The 25,236-nt window shown below is 34.5% G+C and overlaps 1 protein-coding gene across 1 annotated transcript in view; it reads left to right on the forward strand.

Annotated features, from left to right (window-relative positions):
- Positions 1-25,236, forward strand: part of Duox (dual oxidase) — a 38,721-nt gene that overhangs the window by 7,926 nt on the left and 5,559 nt on the right. Inside the window, exons 3-19 of the mRNA XM_085194324.1 lie at positions 10,316-10,387; positions 14,176-14,337; positions 14,596-14,783; positions 16,111-16,194; positions 17,264-17,378; positions 20,229-20,395; positions 20,590-20,826; positions 21,735-21,931; positions 22,238-22,371; positions 22,503-22,617; positions 22,761-22,962; positions 23,097-23,250; positions 23,380-23,549; positions 23,881-24,033; positions 24,324-24,470; positions 24,623-24,754; positions 24,934-25,137. Coding sequence (XP_085050450.1) covers positions 10,316-10,387; positions 14,176-14,337; positions 14,596-14,783; positions 16,111-16,194; positions 17,264-17,378; positions 20,229-20,395; positions 20,590-20,826; positions 21,735-21,931; positions 22,238-22,371; positions 22,503-22,617; positions 22,761-22,962; positions 23,097-23,250; positions 23,380-23,549; positions 23,881-24,033; positions 24,324-24,470; positions 24,623-24,754; positions 24,934-25,137 — 2,633 coding nt within the window. The remainder of the gene's footprint in view (positions 1-10,315; positions 10,388-14,175; positions 14,338-14,595; positions 14,784-16,110; positions 16,195-17,263; positions 17,379-20,228; positions 20,396-20,589; positions 20,827-21,734; positions 21,932-22,237; positions 22,372-22,502; positions 22,618-22,760; positions 22,963-23,096; positions 23,251-23,379; positions 23,550-23,880; positions 24,034-24,323; positions 24,471-24,622; positions 24,755-24,933; positions 25,138-25,236) is intronic.

Below are 25,236 nucleotides of genomic sequence, written 5' to 3' on the forward strand. Positions count from 1 at the left end.
TCAAGTATCTACTATATATTTATGTCAATAGTACTAGGATTTATAAACTTATAATAGGACATACAATTTCCTAAACTCGTAGTAGTGTATCTAACATTAATAAAATATTTAAGTATTCCTTTTTCCATCCAATTTTTTATACTTTTACCCCGTATGGCAGGGTAGATGTTCCATTTTCGCGCTCGTCCTATCCTGGTTTGTATAAAAATATGTCATTGTATTAGTAAGATGATTACTCTATTTATATTGCTAACTTCAGTACCTACCTGTTAAGTATGCACATACCTTTTAACGAATATTAGTATATAATAATTATATTTATAAAGAATATTCTAATCTAATAGTAGGTAGGTAGTTATGTAGTAAGATAGGTATATAGTAAAGAACTTAACATGTTGCTATGTGATTACGAACAATACCAGTCATGACTCAACACTAACGGGAAATCACATGCGGATTTGCCAACGACAAACACTTCACATGAATATTCGCAAATAATATCATGTTAATGCTTGATGTGTAAATGTAAACACGACAAATTGTGGGTTCGATTCCCATCCTAGGAAATTTAATGTATAATATTTTTATTTCTTCGCTCTGATGTAGAGGCAAGCGCGGCGTTGAGTTCCGCCACCGAACAAGCAATGCCTCCAGAATTCGGCTGAGAGTGGGGAGAGAAATGTTTTAACACTAGGTGAAAAGGATGAAATACATATTATTTTATTTTTATTTTCCACTTTTCCCAGCATTATATAGTAGGTAAAGAGACACATCAAAACTCCCCATTGTCACTTTTTCCGTTTAAATTTTTGATTGAATGGAAAAAGAATCCACAACCATCACGATTACAGTCAGATACCGTTCTACTAAACCACGACTGCCTTATTTTATTATAAAGAATACAAATAGCATAAGCATGTAGGAATATATTATATTACATATTTATATGTAAATATGTCTCTAATTGTAATTGATACGTACCTGAAGTGACTGTAGGGAGTGTTTGTACAGGTATTTTTGTAAGAGGAAGAAAATAGGTACAAAGAACTATGCAATATTATACAAATACGAGGCGAATATTAATATTAATATTTTCCACTCTCTCATCTTTTTTGCCTTTAGATGAAAAACTTTAGTAAAAAGATAAATCTACTTCTACCACAGAGGTTGAAGTTATTAAACAAGATGTGCGTAATATACGCACATGTACATAATGTCAATATGCTAACGACGACTTCCTTGTGTAATCAATTAAAAACGTAATAACCTGAGGTATCTGCTAACATATAAAATAAATATTTCAAAGATTTTTCTTCATAATATATTACTCGTCCTCACAATGAATATAAAAATAAAATTCTTAACCATAAAATATCGATTTACGACACTTAAAATCTAGATCCGCATTAGTAAACGCGTCCGTGGACACTAAATATAATAAAAATAAAATAATGCTAAACGGAAATTAATATAAATTATCGAACAATTTAAATAATATGTTTTTTTACTATATAAAACTATTGAATCATTATCCTATATCTTATAAAACAAAGTCGCTTTTCGTGTCTGTCTGAACTTTCTAACTCTTCTTCTTCTAAACCACCCAACGGATTTTGACGCGGTTTTCACCATTAGGTCGAGTATTTCTCAGGGAAGGTTTATATATAGTTTATTATTTGTAAATTCTTATGTAAATTAACATAAATACGATAAATATGTCTAAAGTCCTACCCGTTGAGACACTTTCGCGCATGCGCTGCTTTAATGGTAAGTACTACATGAAAATAATGTACTGGAGTATTGTTCCTCTTAATAAGATCTACAAAAAAGTCCGCGAGAGCATATTTTTATCTTTTAAGGATAACGTGTAGTGATCATATTTCTGTCTAAAAATAGTAATTTCAATATATTTTTTATTGTGAGGGATATTTTTCCATAATGGTATTAATCCTTATCCTTTAAAATACTTTATTAATTTTCTACGTTAAACGAAGATAAAATTTGCTGTTTACACTATTTCGAAATTGCGAATAGTTTTAGAGAAAAACGCATTTAATTGTTGACACATCACGCCGTTGCCTCATCAGCTGTGCCGACTCAAGTTTCACTTATCCCTTACTCTCAGCATATAAATAAGTATATTAGTTACGTTGGCCATTTATTGTAGATCAAAACTGTCTTTTACTGTTTTTTCATTTTAATAAGTACTTTAGAAGTTGTTACAATATCAAAACATCCTTGCTGCGAAACGCGCCGCGACGTTTTGCTTATACAAGCGCGTCATGAGCAGTCATCGGTGGTTCAGTGGTAGAATGCTCGCCTGCCACGCGGGCGGCCCGGGTTCGATTCCCGGCCAATGCATTCTATTTAATTTTCCTGACAGGCAGCCACGTAGTGCTTGCTTTTCGTCAGGGACAGAATACCCTCTTCAGCATTAACCACAAGCTCGAAAAAAAACCCGCCTGCCTTTATAGCAACGAAGATTTAGATGCGTTTGCACGTATTGGATAATTGGAGTTGAATGTATTATTTCAGCGCGATATATTTGATTTCATATTTTTTGTAGTAGTTATTAGTAGGTGGCTTTTGTTTATAATTTCTTCCGTTTAAAAATAGTCATTTAACTATCTAAAAATAGTCATTTAAATATATTTTAATAAGTACTTGAAAAGATTAATAGCACAGATTTAAAATTACGGTACCTACTAAAAAATCCTTGCTGTGTAAAACAATTGGAAAATCCTTATTGAAACTACGAAAATGCGGGTTGCATCAGAGTTTAATTAATTTTCACATTATCTTAGGTGCTTTGCAAACATACATTATATGAATAATCCAGTAGTAAAAGCGGGCGAAGCCGCAAGGGGGTCGCTAGTTATTAATAAAAAACATAATCGATAATTTTGTAAGGCAGCATGCAGTTTAGTTGCTATGATCTCACTAAGCTTTGTTACAAAAAACGACATGTACCCATTATAATAATAATTGATCTGTCTTGATGATACCGGATTTGTTTTTATATATAATAAAAAACATATGAATGCCATTTACAATAAGTGAACATTACCTTTAAAAAAATGCTCATCCAACTAATTGAACAAGTTTTTGTACTAATTAGCCCAGGTTAATTGATTCGTAAAAAAATATTCTGGCATTAAAAAACTTACAAAAGCTGTGTACGTAAAATAGTAATATAAAAGCTAAAAATAAATACTAAAAATATCTGTTACATAGTTGCATTAGCCTTTACAGGTGTATGTTTAATATTTATATAAGAATAAATTGTTCTTTAAAGGCAGGGATTGTTTTTTTTTCTGCAAAAACGTCAAACATATAAGTATTTTTCCCTGCTGTGATTAAAATAAAATGAAATATGAATTTAATTAATGTTGACTTACAGTTTATAAATCATAATTTATCTACCTGCATTTGATTTAAGTCATTACCGTTGCGTGTCTGTATAGCTTTAACCTACTTAGGAGTTCGCGAGTGCATGAGCTGACACTTCCATACAAAATTTATTATTCTTAAGTTATAATCTGATTCTATTTCATTGCAAGCATACGACGTTGCTATAAGGTTACATTTAATTTATTGATGTACGTTCGTTTTACAAAAGTTTAATATATCACATTTTAATTGATTTACGAAATAATAAATTGTCTTTTAATAGCTGTGTCATATTAGATTTCAATTCATTTAAAACAATAAATGTGTTATTTGAAAATATTATAGAATCAGGTTCATTGATAGAGTCCGATCTAATATTTAAAAAGGCTTCATTCTTTCATATGTATATTATATCTGTATAGAAGCACTAAGTAAAGTTAATATGCATTTCATATTTCGTAAGAAAGCCGAAGGAATGTACAGTGTATTAATAAACCGCGAAATCAATTCTTCGATCTCTTACCATTCATCATGTACCTGTTGACATATCTATTTCATAACCATATGTGAGTCCCATGTCACGCCCACCGCTCGACGAGAAGTTGGTGGTGACAACTTATGACATTATCAGCCTTTCTATTGTATGTCTAAATAACTTATAAATGTAAAGATAACAATATAATTCAATTTCGTAAGCCACCTGTTGATGTTTGCTTAGTTAGTTTGCATCGACAGATTTCTTTTCAACATCACGTTGCATCACATTCAAAGCAGGGTAGGATGAGAGGATCTGGGAACGTAGTGTAAAGGCAATTTGTTCCCATTAAGCCACTGCCTTCCCCACTAAATTAAGAAACTAAATATTTTGCTGTATAGCAAAAAAAAATGGTGCTGATTTTAATTTTGTGGAACGCAGGCGTTTTTATTATTATAACTTGATCGTATTTGACAACTTATGCACGAAGTTTTATAACCGTTCACACGTTCCGATGTTATTTCAAACCAATTACAAATATCTAGGAGATATAATTTTATATTTATAAGTCAAATTGTAAACATTTAGTATATCTGTTATGTTTTTTATATTTTATCCAAATACGACATACTAAATATAATAAATAAAAATAGTACAAGTTTTACATAACAATAAAACTTGTATTATTGTGGAGAGACGATGCACAGCATCTGTGAGAGGGCGCTGTATACTTCCCTTTGATTATCCAATGATGTTCACTTCCGGTGGTGGTTTTCGACCAATCAGCGATTTGGAAGTCACGTGGTCCCAGGTGGTAGGGCGCTGGTTTGAATAAAAGCTGCGCCGCTACGCTTCTAACCTCATAGCAGATTCTCACCAGGAGCCTTAAAATGATGCTGTGCATCGTCTCTCCACAATAATACAAGTTTTATTGTTATGTAAAACTTGTACTATTATTTGGGATGTGACGATGCACAGCATCTGTGAGAGACGTGTTTATAACTCCTGGTGACCACGCACGACGCTATGTGATTAAACTTACAACAGAGTTAGTAAGATGGCAGAATGATCATAAAATGATAACATTGTATATGAGTAAAATTGATTTATTACCTAATAATTACAAAGAATTAACCAAAGTAAATCACCCTTATTTCCTTAAATTCATTATTGTACTGGATCAAAATTATTTGCAAGATTATTCACACCTTGTGTATTAGGTCTACTTATCATTTGTTTGCAGTAAAATTTTGCAAAGGTATTTGAACTTTGCCAATTACCACGATTGAGAATTTCTTCTAAGGGGAAATTTTCATACCAATTTAATGAAGCTACGGCTGAGCGAAAGCTCCCTGAGGGTGCCGAGATGCCGGCCTCTTTTAATAAGCTTTTCACCCAGTTTCCAATAACGGTACGTGACGCACTCTGGGTAGGTCCTCGAGTTGACACGAATAAGGCGTCCTTACACTCAACCGTTCTCCTTTGATTGCCCAATTGAATTACCTTCCTAATCCAGTATACTGGGCACACGTTCTGATTGGGATGACAAGATAGCTTCCACCCAGATTGCCTGTATGTAGCTGTGTCTGTTTTTGAACCGAAAATTGGATATAGAATTACATGGTCCTTGATGTCAATAAAATTGCCCTTCGAAATTCTGAGAAGGGTAAGATCGTGAACACGTCTACCAGATGCTAATAATAAAAGACAAGCACATCTTCGAGAGGCTTCATATAAATTATTATTGTTAACCGGAGGACACCGTTGCAGCCAAGCCAGTAGATCGCTTGGGTCCCATGTAGGACATTTTTGTGGTTTAGGACTCTGAAGAGAGATAGCCTTTAGAATGTGTCGTACCAGAAAGTGTGAATTTAAATTATCATTACTATTTAACTGGCCGAAAGTTAGAACCACTGATTTATGTAAGAGTATTGTTTGATAGGCTAACCTCTCTTTTAAATGAAGAAAAGCTAAGAACCTTGATAGACTAATACCATTAGGGACCTTGGCATTGAATTTATTTATATAACAAAACTTTAACCAACGAGACCACGCCGGCCCATAAGTTTTAAGGGTTGATTCCCTCCATCCTGATTTTAAGAGTAATTTTTCAGCTATTGACCAATTTTCTATGATATTACCCCAGCTGCTATCTTCCAGGCGAAGAATTCCATTTCGTGAACGAGAGGAGGAGGGAGACCGGTGCTCTGATCTATCAACACTTGATCTAAGTTCTCGATTTTCATGGGCCTGCTCACTGCTCGCCGTCGTAGGTCGGGTAGCCAATACGCTCTCCGCCACATTGGTGCTATTATTAAATATATCCCTTGGGCCGAGTTCAGGTGGTGAAGAACCCGTGGTATTAGACTTGGCGGCGGAAAAATCCACGCTAGATTGTATTGCCATGGACGACTGAAGGCATTGCAGAAGTCTGCTGATCGATCCCGATGATCTTTGGTAACGTACCTTTTCACCACTCTCGTCTCCTTGCTCGCAAAAAGATCTATCTGCGGCGTCCCAAATTTTTGAAACACCCTCCTCTGAGCGGGTCGCAAAAGGTGCCACTCTGATATAATCTTTCCACGGGACAACCTGTCTGCAACACTGTTGAACCTTCCCGGTATGTGTTCTGCCGTCATGATTATGCTTTCTTTGTCCAACAACTTCATTAACTGATAAGTCATGTGCAGGAGTGCTGTCGATCGTGTTCCTCCTTCCTTTTGCACGTAGGCTACTACCGTTCGATTGTCTGATTGAAGGTGTAAGTGAGAACCCTTGAGTTGTAACCTGAAGTACTTGACTGCTGCTATTATTGCAAACATTTCCTTTCGGTTGGAATGCCAATTCTTCTGATTGCATTCCCATTTTCCTGATATCATCTGATCGTCTAAGTGTGCCCCCCACCCGAAATCTGCTGCATCTGTAGTCAGGAAATGCTGTATCAACTGATTGTGTAACCTGCTCCGGGCCAAAGGGCTTTTCAGTGTTGTATTCCACCATAGTAAATCCTCTATCACTGGTGATGTTACTTCCACCTTCCCTCCGGCTGGTTGATCCACATGCTGCCGTATCAGCAGTTGCAGCTGACGGCAGTGAAGACGTCCCCTTGGTACTACGAAGGACGCGAAGTTCAACATCCCTAGAACTATCTGTGCTTCCTTTATAGACATCTTCTGTATTCGGAGCACTCTCTCTGTCCTTAATAATATTTTGCAGATTTTTTGCGTTGGTAAGCCTTTGTAATTCACCAGAGTGTTCCATATCACGCCTAAAAATTCGATCTTCTGAGTTGGTTCGATTACAGATTTCTTGTAATTTATAGTCAAACCTAAAGACTCCATGCATTTGATCACTATTTGCACGTGAGTGCGAAGAGTAGTCCTCGATTGATTTACTACGAGAAAATCGTCCAGATACACTATCACTCGCATACCCTTGGATCGAAGGTACTGCGCTATCCAGTTTGTGAGCGACGAAAATACCTTGGGGGCACACGACAGCCCGAAAGGGAGGCACGTCATCTCCATGATCACCTTGTTGTAAATCAGCCGCAGAAACCTTCGATGCCTCTTTATGACGCTCACATGAAAATAAGCCGAGGTCAGGTCCATTTTTACCATCCAATCCCCCTCTTGTAAGAACTGAGGAACTTGGAATTGAGAGATTAGTTTGAAAGTTTTCGGAACTATATACTGGTTGAGACGTCTTAGATTGAATACCGGCCTCTTTGATCCGTTGCTTTTCTTTGTTACAAACATTGTCGAAAAGAAACTTGGACCCGCCTCTTTCGGATTTACAATCTCCAGTACGCCTTTTTCCAATAGTTCCTTTATCTGAGTTGACATATCCTGTGATCGTGCAGTCTCGCACCGCCTGACAACTCTTTCTGATGGCAGAATCATCGGCGGTTTGGAGGTAAATGGCAGACGCATTCCCGTGACTAAACCGAGAAGGGCCTTCGGAGCCCCAAGCATCTGCCACTGCCTCCGATACGCTCGGAGGCAGCCCCCATAAAATTGTGCCCGTTGAGAATCAACTAACATGTTTATCTTTTCTATTGAACTTGGGATTACTCTTCCTGTGTTTAAAGCTCTGTTTAGATGAATCCGCTGTAACTTGATTTCTTCGCCTATTTGATGTTTGGCGAAAGGGCTGGTTCCGATGACCTCTAGCGCTCCGCACCCCAACCAAAGCGCTTTCAGGTGCCTTGCTTACTTTGACCGTTTGACCTTTCGCAGAGTCAAACCACGGACGAACCCACTTGTCTAGTCCACCCGTGTTGCGAATATAGACCTGCAATTGTTCTTGGTCGAACAAGTGTGTAGTACTGGGAGGAATCTTTCGCAGACCCTCACGTAGGTTCCTGTTCGACAGTTCACCTAGGATACGCTCCCGACGAACTTCGATGAATTCCGCTCGCTTTCCACAAACAAGCTGCATTATCTCCTCACTTATTTTATGAAATTTCGATGAGGGACGGAAGAACTCCAATAGCTTGTCATATAGACTTGATGGAGATAATGTAATATTAGGTGACGCTGACCAATTGATAAACTCTTGTAAACTATGGTTTAATAAATCTCTCTGAGAAATTAAAGCATTACATAAAGCAGCCAATATTCTCTCTGAACTTACTACATAATCTTTGTTCTTTGCAAATTGTCTTAGCTCATCGTTAATTTCTAAGTCAGTAAAACCTGGCGTGGCGCTATGAATTTTTAATGCATCTACATATCGCACATCTTTCCATGCTCTCTGACCAAACTTTTGCAGACCTTGAAGCCTTCTCAAATTTTCCGGCTTAGCTTCCGGTACTTTAGGATCTTTAGCTGCCGTTTTTACCTCACTTAATCTCAAGCACGGAACAAGACTATTATCAGGGTTAATAGGTTGTATTAACTGAACCTCCAGCGCTGTACTAGGTCCTGGTGTGGGTTCTGTTGCATGCGGGCTTGGCAGGACATTAGTGCTCGGCGTCGATGATTTATTACAACCGATATTTTGTAATAAAATGTTATTTAATAGAGATATTTGGTCAACAAGATTCTTAATATCAAGAGATGACTCACCTGTTCTCCTCCTTTTTACCTCTGATGACGAACCACATGTCGACGAACTTGAACTTGCTGATGAAGAACGACGCCTGCGATTTGATGCCGATCCTGCCAAGCCCGCTTCCGAGTCCTCGACCGCACTACTGTGACCCGGAACCGCGTTGTTGCACTGATTATGCTCCTCCATTTCTTCGTTATAACACTTCACTTGCAGCAATTTTACTCCGATTGGGAAATAACGACGCTATGAGGTTAGAAGCGTAGCGGTGCAGCTTTTATTCAAACCAGCGCCCTACCACCTGGGACCACGTGACTTCCAAATCGCTGATTGGTCGAAAACCACCACCGGAAGTGAACATCATTGGATAATCAAAGGGAAGTATACAGCGCCCTCTCACAGATGCTGTGCATCGTCACATCCCAAATAATAAGTACTTTATATAATTTTAATAACTCCCATATTACCTATAAATTGTTATATGTGAAAAGATATATTTTAAATTAAATATATATATATATATTTTATTTCTCTCCAAAAAAAAAGACTTATGTCCAGCAGTGGACGAGGACAGGCTGATGATGATGATGATGATATTTTATTTAGAAATTTTCAAATAAACATGAATATAAATATAACAAAAAACGTTTTACATATAATCGATCAACATTACAAAATAGAATAAAAATGACACAGATTGCCTGAATATGTTACCAATGCAGATATTCTAATAATATAAAAAATATATATATTTGAAACCAGTGTTAATGCTTAAATTACAAGCATTCCATTAATATTGTAGAGTAATTTTAAACGCGAGTAATCTTAATTACTTTAAACATATTATATAATGTATTAGAATTAAATATTAATTGTGCAGGTGGTACGGGCTGTATCCGTTTCAAATGTAATGTTAGTCGCTAGTACCCTCAATATGTTAAGTCGTGAGTGAAGCAAAAAAAGCAAGGATTTTTATTGCAGTAATATGTATCAATAACATTCATACTATATACAATAAGTTTGCTTTTACTTTTTCGAGTTAATAAGATACCGTAAAATAGCATTTGAAGAGTATAGCTACTCTTCAAATGTTACCTATTAAATTTTAATAAGTGTTTCTTACTTGTAATCTGTACGCAAGTCTTCTAGTGAAGAATAATATTTTGATATAATTACAAAAACTACCCCATAATTTTGGTCTTCTAATAAAGCATAAGATCAATTTGATCTTAACTTTTCACTTTAATCATTAATAATGATTATTCTTATGTCATTATAACTGAGAAAATTATAACTGAGTTAAAAAGCTCAGTGACTCGTACCATTTTTTATTCAATTTTTTATTCAATTAAAACTGTTTTCTCTTCTTCTTTTTCTTATTCACATTTTATTTTACAGAGATATATTACGAAAAGCAGCGCTATGATGGCTGGTTTAACAACAGAGCCTATCCCGATTGGGGTTCAATCGGTAAGTTTTTTAAATGTTTAAGTAAAAAAATAAAAATAAATCAGCTTCACGCTGTATCCAGCATGAAGCACAGTAGGCAAAGGGAACCTAATGGTAAGACCCTCCGTTTCCGACTTTCCGCCGAATTATTTCGCCTGGCTTTTGCCTTAATTAAGGCCAGAAGAAATTAAAATAATAACAAATAATAATGCATTCCCTTAAATGGGGAACGAACCCAGAACCTGCCACCTGCGCCAGGACTGGCCTAAATAATATGTATATGTACTTAAAAAAATCTCAATTATCCACTATGAACGCAACTTAGATTAATTTACCAAATTGGAGTCGCGAATTGATCTATTTGACATCCTATTGTGGTAAGGTTGTAAGCTTTACTTACCACAAGGTTGTATATTGGAGTGTATCGTATACTTACTTTACTGACATATCTGATATCAAGTTAACGACTAGCAGTCTATGTCAGTCAGCTGTCGTGATTTAAACTGACGCGGTTCATGTCTCATTTTTTGCAACATGATTTATAGTCGTCGCCTTGAAATTAAATAACGTAGCTGATGTTGGGTTTAGTATGTATAATGTTAATTGAATGTAGAAATTAGAACCACATCATTAATTATGATATTCATTTTGCGGTAGAGTTATAAATATTGGCTTGCTTATATGGTTAAAATGTTTAGTTCACATAACTAAACATTTTAACGCAATTTAAGCGCACAATTTTTTGTTGTTCTTGTTCAGCTTCACGCTGTATCCCGCATATGGTATAGACCGAGAGAACTTAGTGTTAAGACACTCCGTTCTCCATTTTCTGCCGGATTTACGAGGTATTGCGTGTTGAGTGGCGTAATTTGACGCCGCACTTTCGCATTGGTACCAGAGCGGACCTCCCCCGAGTGGTGGTCGAACCCACAACCGAAAATAAAATATTTAATGTATTCATTCCTTCGCTCTAGTGTCGAGGCAAAGCGCGGTGTTCACATCCGTCACTCGACATGCAATGCCTCCAGAATTCAGCGGAAAACGGGGAACGGAGTGTCTTAACACTTAGATCTTTCTGTTTGCGGCAGTGCGGGAAACAATGTGACGCTAAAAAAATACAAAATTACATTTTTTAAAACTATGAACGATGCTTAGCTTTCAAAAGCAATCAGCAAATAACTGTGATCCTTACCATCTGCGTCAGATTCTCGTGTGATAAATACCTGTAAAATATGCCTATAATTATTATCTATTGACCTGCTTAATATACTGCAATTGCGTTATGTTGCGGTGTTGGAAAGCTGTGTTGAATTGTGATACGTTACATCATTTATCAACAGACAGACGCAGATAAAACGTCCAGATAAACAATTTATGAATTTGTCATTTGTAGGATTGGGCAATTTAATTTTCTTTAGTTGCACTTATAATTTGATTGAGTTATTAAGAAATCTAAATGGACTTTAAAATAGGAGCAAATGTTGTCAAGACATAAATGACACAATTTTAGTATTAATGATTGCGTAAAAACTAAAAATTAAATGTATTAAATCAGTTTCAGGCTAAAGTTTCAAGAACCTGTAATCTTCTCCATTCTCCACAAGTTGATTCTTCTCGTGTAAACTAAGGCAATATTTTTTTTTGATAGACCATTTAATATGTCAATTTAAGACTATTAATATTTAAATATTTGCATACGTAAAGCAAGCCCTACCTGTCAAAGCTAATTGCACGTAAATATAATGTAATTAAGTAGTTAAGTAAACATATTGTGAAATTTATGCGAATATGAATTAGATTATTTACATATGACTGGCATAAGTGTTAAATCACTAAGGATTTAATGATTCAGCGGTATAAGCACTTAAGTTAGACTCTACGTATACTATTTGTGAATGATAAATTTATATAGTAATTAAGTATTAAATGGAGAAAACGAAGGAAAAAGGTTTCCTAAAATTTTTATATAAGAGTTAACTTAGCAGTAGCTATTACTGATTTTACATCTTAAAAAGAAGTTTTCATTTTTATTCAACTTAAATTAATTATTGTATTGAGGCCGTCGCGTCGTAGCACAGAGGCTCAAGCGTGTGACTGTAACGCAACGCTTGTGGGTTCGATTCCCCGTCGGGGGAGTGAATTTGCTCTGTTACCAAGGCAAAAGCGCGGAAAGTAGATATTAGAGTGTTTTAACACTAGGTTTCCTCTGCCTACCCTATAATACGCAGGATATAGCGTGAAGCTGATTCAGGTTGAGGTTTACACACAAGCCACACAAGAACGTCTTGCTCGAAGATCTCCTCGCTCCTAATTCGAAGTTCATGTCGATTGAACGAATGGGCATTACGCCACCAAAGAATCAAAGATCACGCGCACCTTAATTATTTGCCAGACCTATTATTGACTATCAATCACGAAACAGCCAGCATTTATATTATTTGATCGAACGTCTGGCGATAATCGCCATACTTTGGTCATTTAATATTTTTGGCATATGACTCCTTAAAATATAATGTAAATAACATAGAATCGAGGTCGTCGTCGTGACTTTAGTTTTCTATGCTGTTGCGTCTGTCTGTTTGATATTTGATATTTGAGTGTGATAGTTGTGGGTTCGATACTTGTCAAACAACACACAATAGAAGAATTTCTTTACACAGAAAATAACTTTGCCAACTTCTCTAAGCCAGACAGTAAGGCACAATAATTATATGAAAATTTTTGTTCGTCTGAATTTCAAGCATCATGTCGAGTGACAGAACTCAACGCCGTTTTGTGTCTCTACACCAAACAAAATATAATTTTAAATAAATATTTCCTTTCCTCGAGTGAGAATCGAACCCACAACCAGTCGCGTTTACTGTCACACACTTGTGCCACGCCACGGCTGGCCACAATAAGTTAAAAGAAAAAATATCAATAAATTAATATATTGCCATTTATAATTAGTATAACTATTAGCATTAAGAACACAGCGTTTATCTCAAGCCAAGAGTTAATATGTAATCCATACCTATATTATAAATTCGAAAGTAACTCTGTCTGTCTGTCTGTCTTTTACGCAAGCAGGGCCAAACCGCTAATTTAATTGTGATAAAATACTCATATAGAGATACTTGAGGGTCTCGGGAAGAACATAAGATGTTTTTTTCTCATATTTGTAATATTTTCGATATATACCAATATATTAAAATACTTATTAATTTGACATGCAATTTATTCCACCATGTTAATAACAACCGTCGCTATCCGACCGTTGCTAAGCAACGATTTGCAAAGTTTGTTGTTAGAAAACGTCACCCAAAATGAACTTGCTTAACGCAACTCTCTATTGAAAACTGAAAATAATTTCATAAATAAATATATTTAATAAATATTCGTATAGTTCAAGCGGGCGTAGCCGCGTTCGGGTCCACTAGTAATCTTTAAAACATGTAAATGGGTTGAAATATACCACAATAAATGGTCTAAGTGGAGGCAAAGTAGAGACATAAATACAATTTTAATTAAAAACTGAACGGGATGTCCTGCAAGCAAGGTTAAATAACTCGATGACATTATAATGATAGAAGTTTTTTTTTTTATTAAGCAAACTTGGTCTTCCTTATTTCCCACTTTATCACCATCCGTAATCTTATATTTTTACTTAAAAGTTTATTCGCTTATATTATCCATGATTTCAACGTTTTTTTTTATGAAAATTGCATCTTAACTTAATTGCATTTTTTATTAATAAAAAATAATTTATGATGATAACAAATAAAAAATGCATTTTGTAGTATTGCATTAACATAGATGCTTATCCCCAGGTAGTCGACTTACGCGAAAAACTCCAGCTTCGTATGCTGATGGAGTGTACATGATGGCAGGAGTAGACAGACCTGGAGCCAGGACGTTATCTAAGATCTTTATGCGGGGACAGGATGGGTTACCATCAATGGCGAATAGAACAGCTCTACTGGCATTCTTTGGTAAGTAGAAGTATCTCTAAGCAACATAAATACATGCTTAGCTTTGCTTAAATATATAAGTTAAGTTAGTTTTAATTTGCTCGTATGCAATATTTATGCCTTTTTAAAGAACAATAAGAAATATAGCCATATTAAAAAAATAATAGTAGTCATAGTAATAGTAAAAATAGTCCTTTATAATTTACCTTTTAAATTATTCATTATAAACAATGAACCTTTTATATATATTATCAAATATTTATTTACCCCTTGCTATAGGTCAAGTGGTCACTGGTGAAATAGTGATGGCTTCAGAATCCGGATGTCCGATTGAGCAGCATAGGATTCCAGTAGACCAATGCGATCACATGTACGACCCGGAGTGCCGCGGAGCTATGTACATGCCTTTCCATAGAGCTGCGTACGACAGATCTACTGGACAAAGCCCTAATAGTCCACGGGAACAAGTAAGTACTGTATTCCTTATTAATTAAATTATAACATTTAGGTATAAACTAATTTAAAAGTAGTATTGCTGTAAAGTGAGGCCGTAGTGACGCAGTGGCAAAAGGGTGTGACCGTAACGCAACGGTAGTGGGTTTGATCTCCACTCAATGGAATGAATTATTATTTATTAATATATTATTTTTATCGCTCTGGCGCCAAGGCAAAAAATTCTACGCAAAGTGGAGAACGGAGTGTCTTAACATTCGGTTCCCTCTACCTACGCTGCTGTATGCTAGATACAGCGTGAAGCTGATTATTTGTATTTAAAAATCATGTCCTTATATCATAAAATCGTGTAGGCTCACAAACCCATTTATGACAAAATATTAAAACAACTGAGATAAGCAAACTTGCTTACTAAACTTACGTAAATTTTATAAAATACAATATATTTCTCAATTTAATGTATATGCCGTATACCGTACCGTACCGTATCGGTACCGTATACTATAAATGAAGGCCGAATTCTAGGCAATAAAATCTAATGGCACCTTCTAACCTAGATCGCATCTGAATACTTTGTATTGATTATCATCAAATACGACCCGACATTGGCCACCGCGACATAAAGTTCAAACACTCCGTACCTGTCGCAGGATGTTAATTGAATATAAATTACGTTATATTTCTGCTTGCTTTAGGCCTCTGTGTAAATATTAAATTAATAAATAGAAAAAAATCTCTAATAATTCTATAATACAAATCTTCAAAAATTCTACACGTATATGTATTTTTTTTACTTTATACTCTTACCTTGCGGCGTTGAGATCCGCAACGAAGCAAACAATGTCCAGAATTTGGCGGAAAGTGGGGTGCAGTGACTTAACACTAGGCTCCCTCTGCCTACCTTGGTGGTACATGTGGGCATAAAGCGTAGCGTAAGCGTAGCTGTAATAGAGCTAATATAATAGCACCTAGGTATACTTTGCGTAGAAAATTCATCCGTCGTTTATTATTTCAAACTTTTCATGAAGCATGCAAAAGTTAAATACTTATAAGTTTATAACGTTTAGCTCGAGTTCCTACCGCTTATTAAAATATTTTTTTCACATACTCTATTCCGTAAGCAAGTTAGGCAGAAGGAACCTAATGTTAACAAAAAACGCTCCATTCCCTAGAGTCATTGTCTTGGTACCAGAGCGTGGAAATTAAAATATTAATAAATAATAATTTATTTCCAGTGGGAATCGAACCCACAACAGTCGCGTTGCAGTCACATGACTGCACCATGACGGCCTCCTAATTAAATTAAATATTTTTTATGTCATTAAAAATGTCTTGTTCCAGATAAACCAGATAACGTCGTGGATCGACGGCAGCTTCGTGTACAGCACAAGCGAGGCCTGGGTGAATGCAATGAGGTCATTTCAGGTGCCACCAGCAGCCACGCCTGCCTCTTTATGTACATTCATATGCCTATACGTACTTATATGCATATATCTATATATTCGGTAGATCGCCTACTGGATGCACTATGCTATATTGCGCTTTTCAGTTTAGTCTAATCTTGTATACTGTTTGACCTGGTAGCTGCCGCCGATTTTTTTTACCGCACAGTAGGTCGCATCTAGATGGTGGGAATGGTATTTAAGCTTACTTGAGTCTACTAAATGTAACTTAGGCCCCTTTGAATGCCGGCTGGCAATGTAGGTCCACTGGTGTTACAACTTATCGTGAGTGGTGTGGATCATTTAGCAGCAGGTGACCCATACGTTCGTTTGCTTTTTGCATTCCATGAAAAATACAAATATAAAATTGTTCATTAGATAAAAAGAGTACATTTATATTATGCCTTTACAAATAACCATAGTTAGCTATAAATGCTATATAAGAGCTATATCTAGTGGACGATCAAGCCCAATCGCGATAGCTACTTAATACATTGCTATCTCAAGTCTCAAGTCTATTGCCCAATTATCGATACACTTGACAGGTTGACTCGGTGCAGTAACTGGATGTGACAGGTCATTGCCTTTTGAGCGAAATACTTATGTGCAGTAGGATTTTAATCAATACCCAGTTTAATATTATTTCTTACTTTTATCTAACTTTAATTTATAAATATAATTTAAGTGTAGTTCTATGGTTTACATATTATATTGCGATACGAATTGTATTAAGGCGATTACGCAGTTAACACGACAGGTTGTGGGTCCGATTTCAGAAAATACAATATTTAACATATTAATTTACTGGTAACTTGAGTTCTGCCACTCAACATGAGATGCCTCTAGAATAGGGTGTAAAATGGGGAACGCAAGTATTTTAATGGGAACGAAGTCTCAAAATACTCGGTTTCCAGGTTCCTGAAACCAAAAAAATATGTTTCGTGATTCTCGCATCGGGATACATTATGTGACATAATAAATATTTAAGATTCTATTTTAGTATATAAAGGTTTTTATAATTGTAGAAAATTAATCTCAAATAAACATTACAGAATGGTAGTCTTGCAAGCGAAGGAGGGTTGCCTTTACGCAACAAGAAACGTGTGCCACTCTTTAATAACCCGGTGCCTCATTACATGCGGATGCTCAGTCCAGAGAGATTATTCCGTAAGTATATTTCTATTTTTTATCTATTTTTAATTTTGTATTAACAATATTTTTTTAATATATTAATAACTAGCGACCCTCTTGCGGCTTCGCCCGCTTTAACTACTGGATTATTCATATAATGTATGTTTGCAAAGCACTTAAGATAATGTGAAAATTAATTAAATCCTAATGCAACCCGCATTTTTGTAGTTTCAATAAGGATTTTCCAATTGTTTTACACAGCAAGGATTTTTTAGTAAGCACCGTAATTTTAAATCTGTGCTACTAATCTTTTCAAGTACTTATTAAAATATATTTAAATTACTATTTTTAGATAGTTAAATGACTATTTTTAAACGGAAGAAATTATAAACAAAAACCTACCTACTACTAACTACTACAAAAAATGTGAAACCAAATATATCGCGCTTAAATAATACATTCAACTCCAATTATCCAATACGTGCAAACGCATCTAACTAAATCTTCGTTGCTATAGAGGCAGCCGGGTTTTTTTTTTTCGAGCTTGTGGTTAATGCTGAAGGGGGTATTCTGTCCCTGATGAAAAGCAAGCACGACGTGGCTGCCTGTGAGGAAAATTAAATAGAATGCATGGGCCGGGAATCGAACCCGGGCCGCCCGCGTGGCAGGCGAGCATTCTACCACTGAACCACCGATGCGTGTAAGGCAGGGCTTCTTAAACTTTTGTCATTCACGACCCCATTTATGATTGCGAGTTTCTTAACGACCCCCCATACAAATATAAAAGAAAAATAAATTAATATTTTTTGATGATTTATTTATTAGGTAACAATATACATATGAAAATATATAGTTTTAGAATTCGTTTTGAAACATACAAAAATTGCACAAAAAAATATAAAATGTTATTTATTATAGTTTCAAAAATAAAAGTGGATTCTGACCGTTTTAATTCGCTCGAATATATTCAAGTAGTTGCGTGGTAAGTATTAAATTAAAATATAAGTAAGAAATTTAATGATATATATATAATCTGTTTTCAAAATAAATCAAATCTGGGTGGAATGTTTGAAACTGCTAGAAGTAAAACCTCTTCAATCTCTCGCGACCCCAGAATCTTGCTACGCGACCCCTGTTGGGGTCGCGACCCATAGTTTAAGAAACCCTGGTGTAAGGCAAGCGGGCGCGGCGGACGCATGGCGAGTGGCGAGCCGTTTCGCAGCAAGGATTTTTTTGATATTGTAACAACTTCTAAAGTACTTATTAAAATGAAAAACAGTAAAAGACAGTTTTGGTCTACATTAAATGGCCAACGTAACTAATGTACTTATTTATATGCTGAGAGTAAGGGATAAGTGAAACTTGAGTAACATACAGCTGATGTGTCAACGGCGGGATGTGTCAATAATTAAATGCGTTTTTCTGTAAAACTATTCGCAATTTCGAAATATTGTAAAAAGCAAATTTTATCTTCGTTTAACGTAGAAAATTAATAAAGTATTTTAAAGGATAAGGATTAATACCATTATGGAAAAATATCCCTCACAATAAAAAATATATTTAAATTATTATTTTTAGACAGAAAAATGATCACTACACGTTATTCTTAAAAGATACGAATATGCTCTCGCGGACTTTTTTGTAGATCTTATTAAGAGGAACAATACTCCAGTACATTTTTTTCATGTAGTACTTACCATTAGAGCAGCGCATGCGCGAAAGTGTCTCAACGGGTAGGACTTTATACACATTTATCGTATTTATGTTAATTTACATAAGAATGTACAAATAATAAACTATATATAAACCTTCTACGAAAAACACTCGACTTAATGGTGAAGACTGCATCAAAATCCGTTGGGTGGTTTAGAAGAAGAAGAGTTAGAAACAACAGACAGACACGAAAAGCGATTTTGTTTTATAAGATATAGGATATCAAATATTAATGAGTAAAAATCGAATCTACTACTAGTAGCACCGTATATACATACATTCTGACAAAGTTAAGTATTTAGCTTGCATAAATACAAATTGTTTTACTATGGTCTGTGTATGGTTAGCATTAAATAGTGATAAAATACACTCAACCGGAAACCCGCACGCTAATGTTTAGAGTTAAGCGATAATAAACTGTTAGAGTTTGACGGGAAACGTGAATGAGGGTAAGGTCGGGGAAGTTACGAGCCTAATAAAGTCTATATTGTAATAAACTTACAGACAGATAGACATATTATCGTATAAACTAAAATAGTATTTTAGAAATTAATATTTTTTACTTGTTATTTTTTTTCTAAATTATTCATATTATTTTTACATAGTTGCTTACTTTAAATAAATAGTTTACTATTTATTTAAAGTAAGCAACTAATAAATAGTTATAAACTAATAAATAGTTTACTAGTTTTAACTAGTAACATCAGTAAAAATCGCTACATGAACTTAAGACACAGAATACAGGCTTCCAGGCTTAATTTTCTTAAAATTCTTACTGTTTCTCGTATTTCAGGCCATGTAACCCAGTGTCAAAACACTCCTTTTCCCATTTTTCATGCTAATTTCGAGATATTGTCTGTTGAGTAGCAAAACATAACGCCGTGCTTAGTCTTTGTACCAGAACGAGAAAATATAAATAATCTATATCCTCAAGAGATTGAACTTAATTATGGCTTGCAAATTATTATTTACTAAATGACACAACGTCTGACTAAAAACAAAGTATTTAATTTTAATATCTCCGCCCACGCAAAATCTCGAATTCGAGCAGAGAACTGAATGGCTTAACGCCGTTTTCTCTGCCTATGCGGAGTAAAATATGAACTCAATAGACTTTCATTTTTTTTATAATAAAAAAAAATAAACATAAAAAATAACATACAATTATTACAGTCTTAGGTGATCCACGAACGAATCAGAATCCCGCTATGGTCACATTTGGTATACTGCTGATGCGCTGGCACAACGTGGTGGCGGCGCGGATACATCGCCAGCACCCGGACTGGAGCGACGAGCAACTGTTTCAAAGAGCAAGAAGAATTGTTATTGCTAGCTTGCAGGTACTAATAAACTATAACTTAAATAAAATTATTTATTTACGTAGTCATTTTTAAAATACTATAAGGTATAAAATTCCGATTATTCGTTAATTTTCTTCTAACATTGATTTCTTTAACGATATTTACCAAAACTATCACTATCACATTAAGCATTTTATGTAAAACTATTAATGTGCAACTTTCCCTTTTTTTAGAACATCATCCTATACGAATACGTGCCAGCGTTCCTAGGCGTCCCAATTCCTCCTTACAAGGGGTACCGAGCGGAAGTAGCTCCAGGAGTGACGCATGCGTTTGCAGTGGCCGCCTTCCGCTTTGGTCATACTTTAGTACCGCCAGCTATATTATTGAGAGATAGGAACTGTAAATACAGTAGAGCCCCTGGAGGTCACGATGCAATAAGATTATGCCAGACTTGGTGGGATGGAAATGTATGTAAATCTTGTTATTTTTTATATTGTAAAAAATATTGGCTGAAATAATCATAACAAACAAAAATTATGATTTTGTACTATTATCGCATATAAATTTATTTGTTTATAAACAAATAGATTTTTTATACGCGATTCACCATTAATCTTAATGGTTTTTCGTGAGTTTTGAAACTTATTCAATTACTTTAAATGATATTCATATTCAAAATTTTCTCAGTAACAATATTTCCTTATATTGTATTTACATAAAATTCTTCCTTGGCCTGCATAAAGTATTATCATACTTATTAATATTTTTAAAAAATCGTGTTGCAGTTTTCAATAAATATAAATAGTAGTTACTCCGTAGCTAAAGTTAATTTTAAACTACAGAAACGCAATTATTATTCTTCACGATTGTAAGTTTAGTTTATTTTTAGTATGTATTGAAAGTAGTGTGTAGTGTACTAAAGAAAAATCACTGATCCCATTATATTTTTTATAAAGTCCTAGCCTCGGTCTGTTTAACTCAAAGCATATGAAATAGAAATAAGTAGTAGGTGTAATTAATAATACTAAATCGTGTATTCCAACATTTATTTGAAGAAATATATAAAAAAATGTTTCTTTATATTCAAGTCCTACATGTCTTAATAAGACTATGTACATAAAATATGAAATTCAAAATTTAAAAAGTTATAGTTACCTACTGTAGGAATTAAAGATATCACGATTACTATTTTTATATTCGTTTAACGTTTCGTCAAGCACAGCTTCCCACGAACGGGCTGAACAGTGCGAACTGTGTTGCATCGCAATTAATAACATATACTTATAGCACTCAAACAGTGAAAGTTTAAAATAAATAAGCTTTCTACGAAAGAGCACGATATATTCATAAAATTTAATTTTAAATTAATTTCAAGGATGTAATGTCGCAAGTGCCTGTAGAAGAGGTTCTTATGGGCATGGCGTCACAGTTATCAGAGCGTGAAGATGCCCTCCTTTGTTCAGATGTTAGAGATAATCTCTTTGGACCCATGGAGTTTTCTAGACGAGATCTTGGTGCCTTGAATATCATGAGAGGAAGAGATAATGGCCTGCCTGATTACAATACTGCCAGGTAAATACTAAACACCAATAGCTTAACATATAATTGGACATGGTTTCCTCTGTCTTGCTGGATATTAATCGTCACTGTCTAAGCAATCCATTTTTAATATATCAATTGAATTTATTTGTAGAAAAAATTACGAGCGTTTATCTTAATACTATAAGCTCTATCTATACCTAATATTATAATATACAAATATTATTATATACTGATTGGCCTGTTCCAGCAGATGGTTTAACCTGGCGACCTTAAAATAGAAATAAATTGTAACTACATATTATTTATTGTACTAATATTAAAATTATAACATTACAGGGAATATTTCGGTCTTCATAGAATAAAGACCTTCAACGAAATCAATCCTCAACTTTTTGAGGATAACCCGGATTTGCTGCAGAATTTGATACAGATATACGAGGGCAAACTTGACAACATCGACGTTTATATTGGTATTTATTTACTTTTAAGTTTGATAAAATTAAAAGTATAAATTTAAAATATAATTAAATTAATTATCATATCTTGGAAATTAAAATCTTTCAAGTATACATTTAAAATATTAAATTGAACTTATTTTTAGGTGGAATGCTTGAGTCTACCGGCCACCCTGGAGAATTGTTTAGAGCTATCATTATAGATCAGTTTACCAGAATACGAGATGCAGACAGGTTTTGGTTTGAAAATGAAGGAAATGGGTAAGAGATAATATGTTATATAGATCATTTACTTCTGTAGAGCTTAAAACTTTTTTAAAAAAAATTATATTTACCAGACGCAAAATTCAAAATATTTAAAAGTTTAATATCAAAATTTTACTTAGATGCTTTAACAATTATAGAATATTCACACCCCAAGAAATAGAAGAGTTACGAAGGATAAATATGTGGGATATAATAGTAAACAGTACAGCAGTGGGTCCAAACGATATCCAGCGTGACGTGTTTCATTGGTCCGAAGGTGACCCCTGCAAACAACCATATCAGCTAAACGCCTCAAAGTTAGCACCATGCAAATATCTTAAAGGATATGATTATTTTGAGGTAAGGCCAGAATTTCATACCTTATGAAAATAGTCTTAATTCTGAGAATCAACAAAAAAAGATAATTTACAATTTTATATTTTTATTCCTATATTATTTAATCTTCTTCTGTCTCAATGGTATAATATTTACAGGGAAACGAGTTCGCATACATATATACCTGCTTGATCTTAGCGTTTGTACCGATACTATGTGCGGGCGCCGGATATGGAGTTGTAAAATTACAAAACAGTCGTCGACGTCGTCTTAAGATGCAACAAGAACATTTAAAAAATGCGGAACAAAAAGGTATATATGGATTTTTCATTAAAATTTCGCGTCTTTTAAAACTATGAAAATATTAATAACTCTTGATTATATGTTATTCTAGAATTGAATTCTAATTTATATTTATGTTTACATTTTTTTATTTTATAGGTTCAGTAGATAAAATGGTATGTCGAGAATGGGTGCACGCATCACACAAAAGATTAGTGAAACTAAGACTTGGACCCGAACCAGCTTTATACGTAACCGACAGGAAAGGTGACAAGTTGAGGACTCTACCACTACAAAATTCTGACCAATTAACCGTTATTGAAAGTCAGGTAACGATAACTAAACTGGTTTATAACAAAATCTTACATTGTTTTACAGAAGTAGTCAACATATTTATTTATTTAAATAGAAGCCAGTCAGGCGCAGTGGCACAAGGGGGCGACTGTAAACACTACAGGTTGTGGGTTTGTCCTTCATTTCCTTGCTCTGATAACGAGGCATAGCGCGGCGTTGTGTTCCGCCATTAAACGCAGTGCCTCTGAAATGAGTCTGGTGCCTCTCAAATATACTTTTTTATTATTATTACATTTTAGTTTATTAAACGTACCATTTTGAGGATTTATTATGATTGAAATATTATTTTTATTATTATTTTAATAGGAAAGCAATAACAAGCGTCCGTTGGTTCTGATAAGAGTACAGCGGGAACACGATCTCGTATTGGAAATGGACTCGCTTTCTTCAAGACGCAAATTCCTGGTTAAATTGGATACTTTTTTGGCACAACATAAAAAGGCGTTAAATCTTACTCAAGTAAAATATATTTCAATTAATTTAACAGTCATTTTTAAGTGAATATTGTAGAAAATATGTTTTATTTTTTTTTTTTTTACTTAAAATTATGCCAAATCTTTAGTTTAAAAATAGAAAATTAATAATAAACATAAAAGAAAAAAAAATATAATCAAAAAGCGGAGCTTTTATTAACCCTTTACTAAAATGTAGAAAATAATGTATAAATATTAGTTTTTAAAATTGTTGGACTAAACGGCGATGTATTAATATAGTACGATTTACAAATAATACATTTAATATTATTAAAGGGTCATCGGGAACAAATCTTAGCATCAGCTGAAACGAGAGAGCGTCGACAACGGAAACTTGAACATTTCTTTAGAGAAGCTTACGCTATTACTTTTGGATTGGCGCCAGGAGAAAAGAGACGGAGATCAGAGGATTCTGATCCCGAGGTAAAACTGTTTCCTATATATCTTGATACTACATGACAGTACATCCTTACTTTGAAAACTTTATTATGTACATATAGACGTAAATAGAATGAAATAAAATACAATAAGTATATAAAACTATTAACTTCAGTTTAAAACTTTTCCTATTTCAGTCTATAGTAATGAGAACATCGTTATCAAAAAGTGAATTTGCAAACGCACTAGGAATGAAGGCCGACGCAGTCTTCGTTAAAAAAATGTTTAACATTGTGGACAAAGATGGTGATGGCAGGATATCTTTTCAGGTATACATATATCACAATATATATATATATAGGTTTAGTAAAAACATTTTATTAGTACAATATCAGCATACCAATACAAATGTGCATTTGTGTGCTATTTTATATTATTAAATTTTGAAAATGTAATATTTAAAAAATCTTTATAAGAAATAACTTAACCATTTACTATTACGTTCTAGGAATTCCTAGACACTGTAGTATTATTCTCTCGGGGAGCGACGGAAGATAAACTTCGTATAATATTCGACATGTGTGACAACGACAGGAACGGTGTCATAGATAAAGGCGAATTGAGCGAAATGCTGCGATCTCTTGTGGAAATTGCGCGAACCACATCGCTTCGGGACGAACACGTTACGGAACTTATTGATGGAATGTTTTCTGTAAGTAATTATTAGTAACATCTTATTTACATACAGATTTTTTCATATTTGTAGATAATTTTATACTTTTTCATGGTTTTAAAGTGTTATTTAGACACT

Source organism: Heliconius melpomene, chromosome 12 (assembly GCF_056956725.1).
Source record: "Heliconius melpomene rosina isolate 202511_hmr_F chromosome 12, ASM5695672v1, whole genome shotgun sequence".
Taxonomy (NCBI): domain Eukaryota; kingdom Metazoa; phylum Arthropoda; class Insecta; order Lepidoptera; family Nymphalidae; genus Heliconius; species Heliconius melpomene.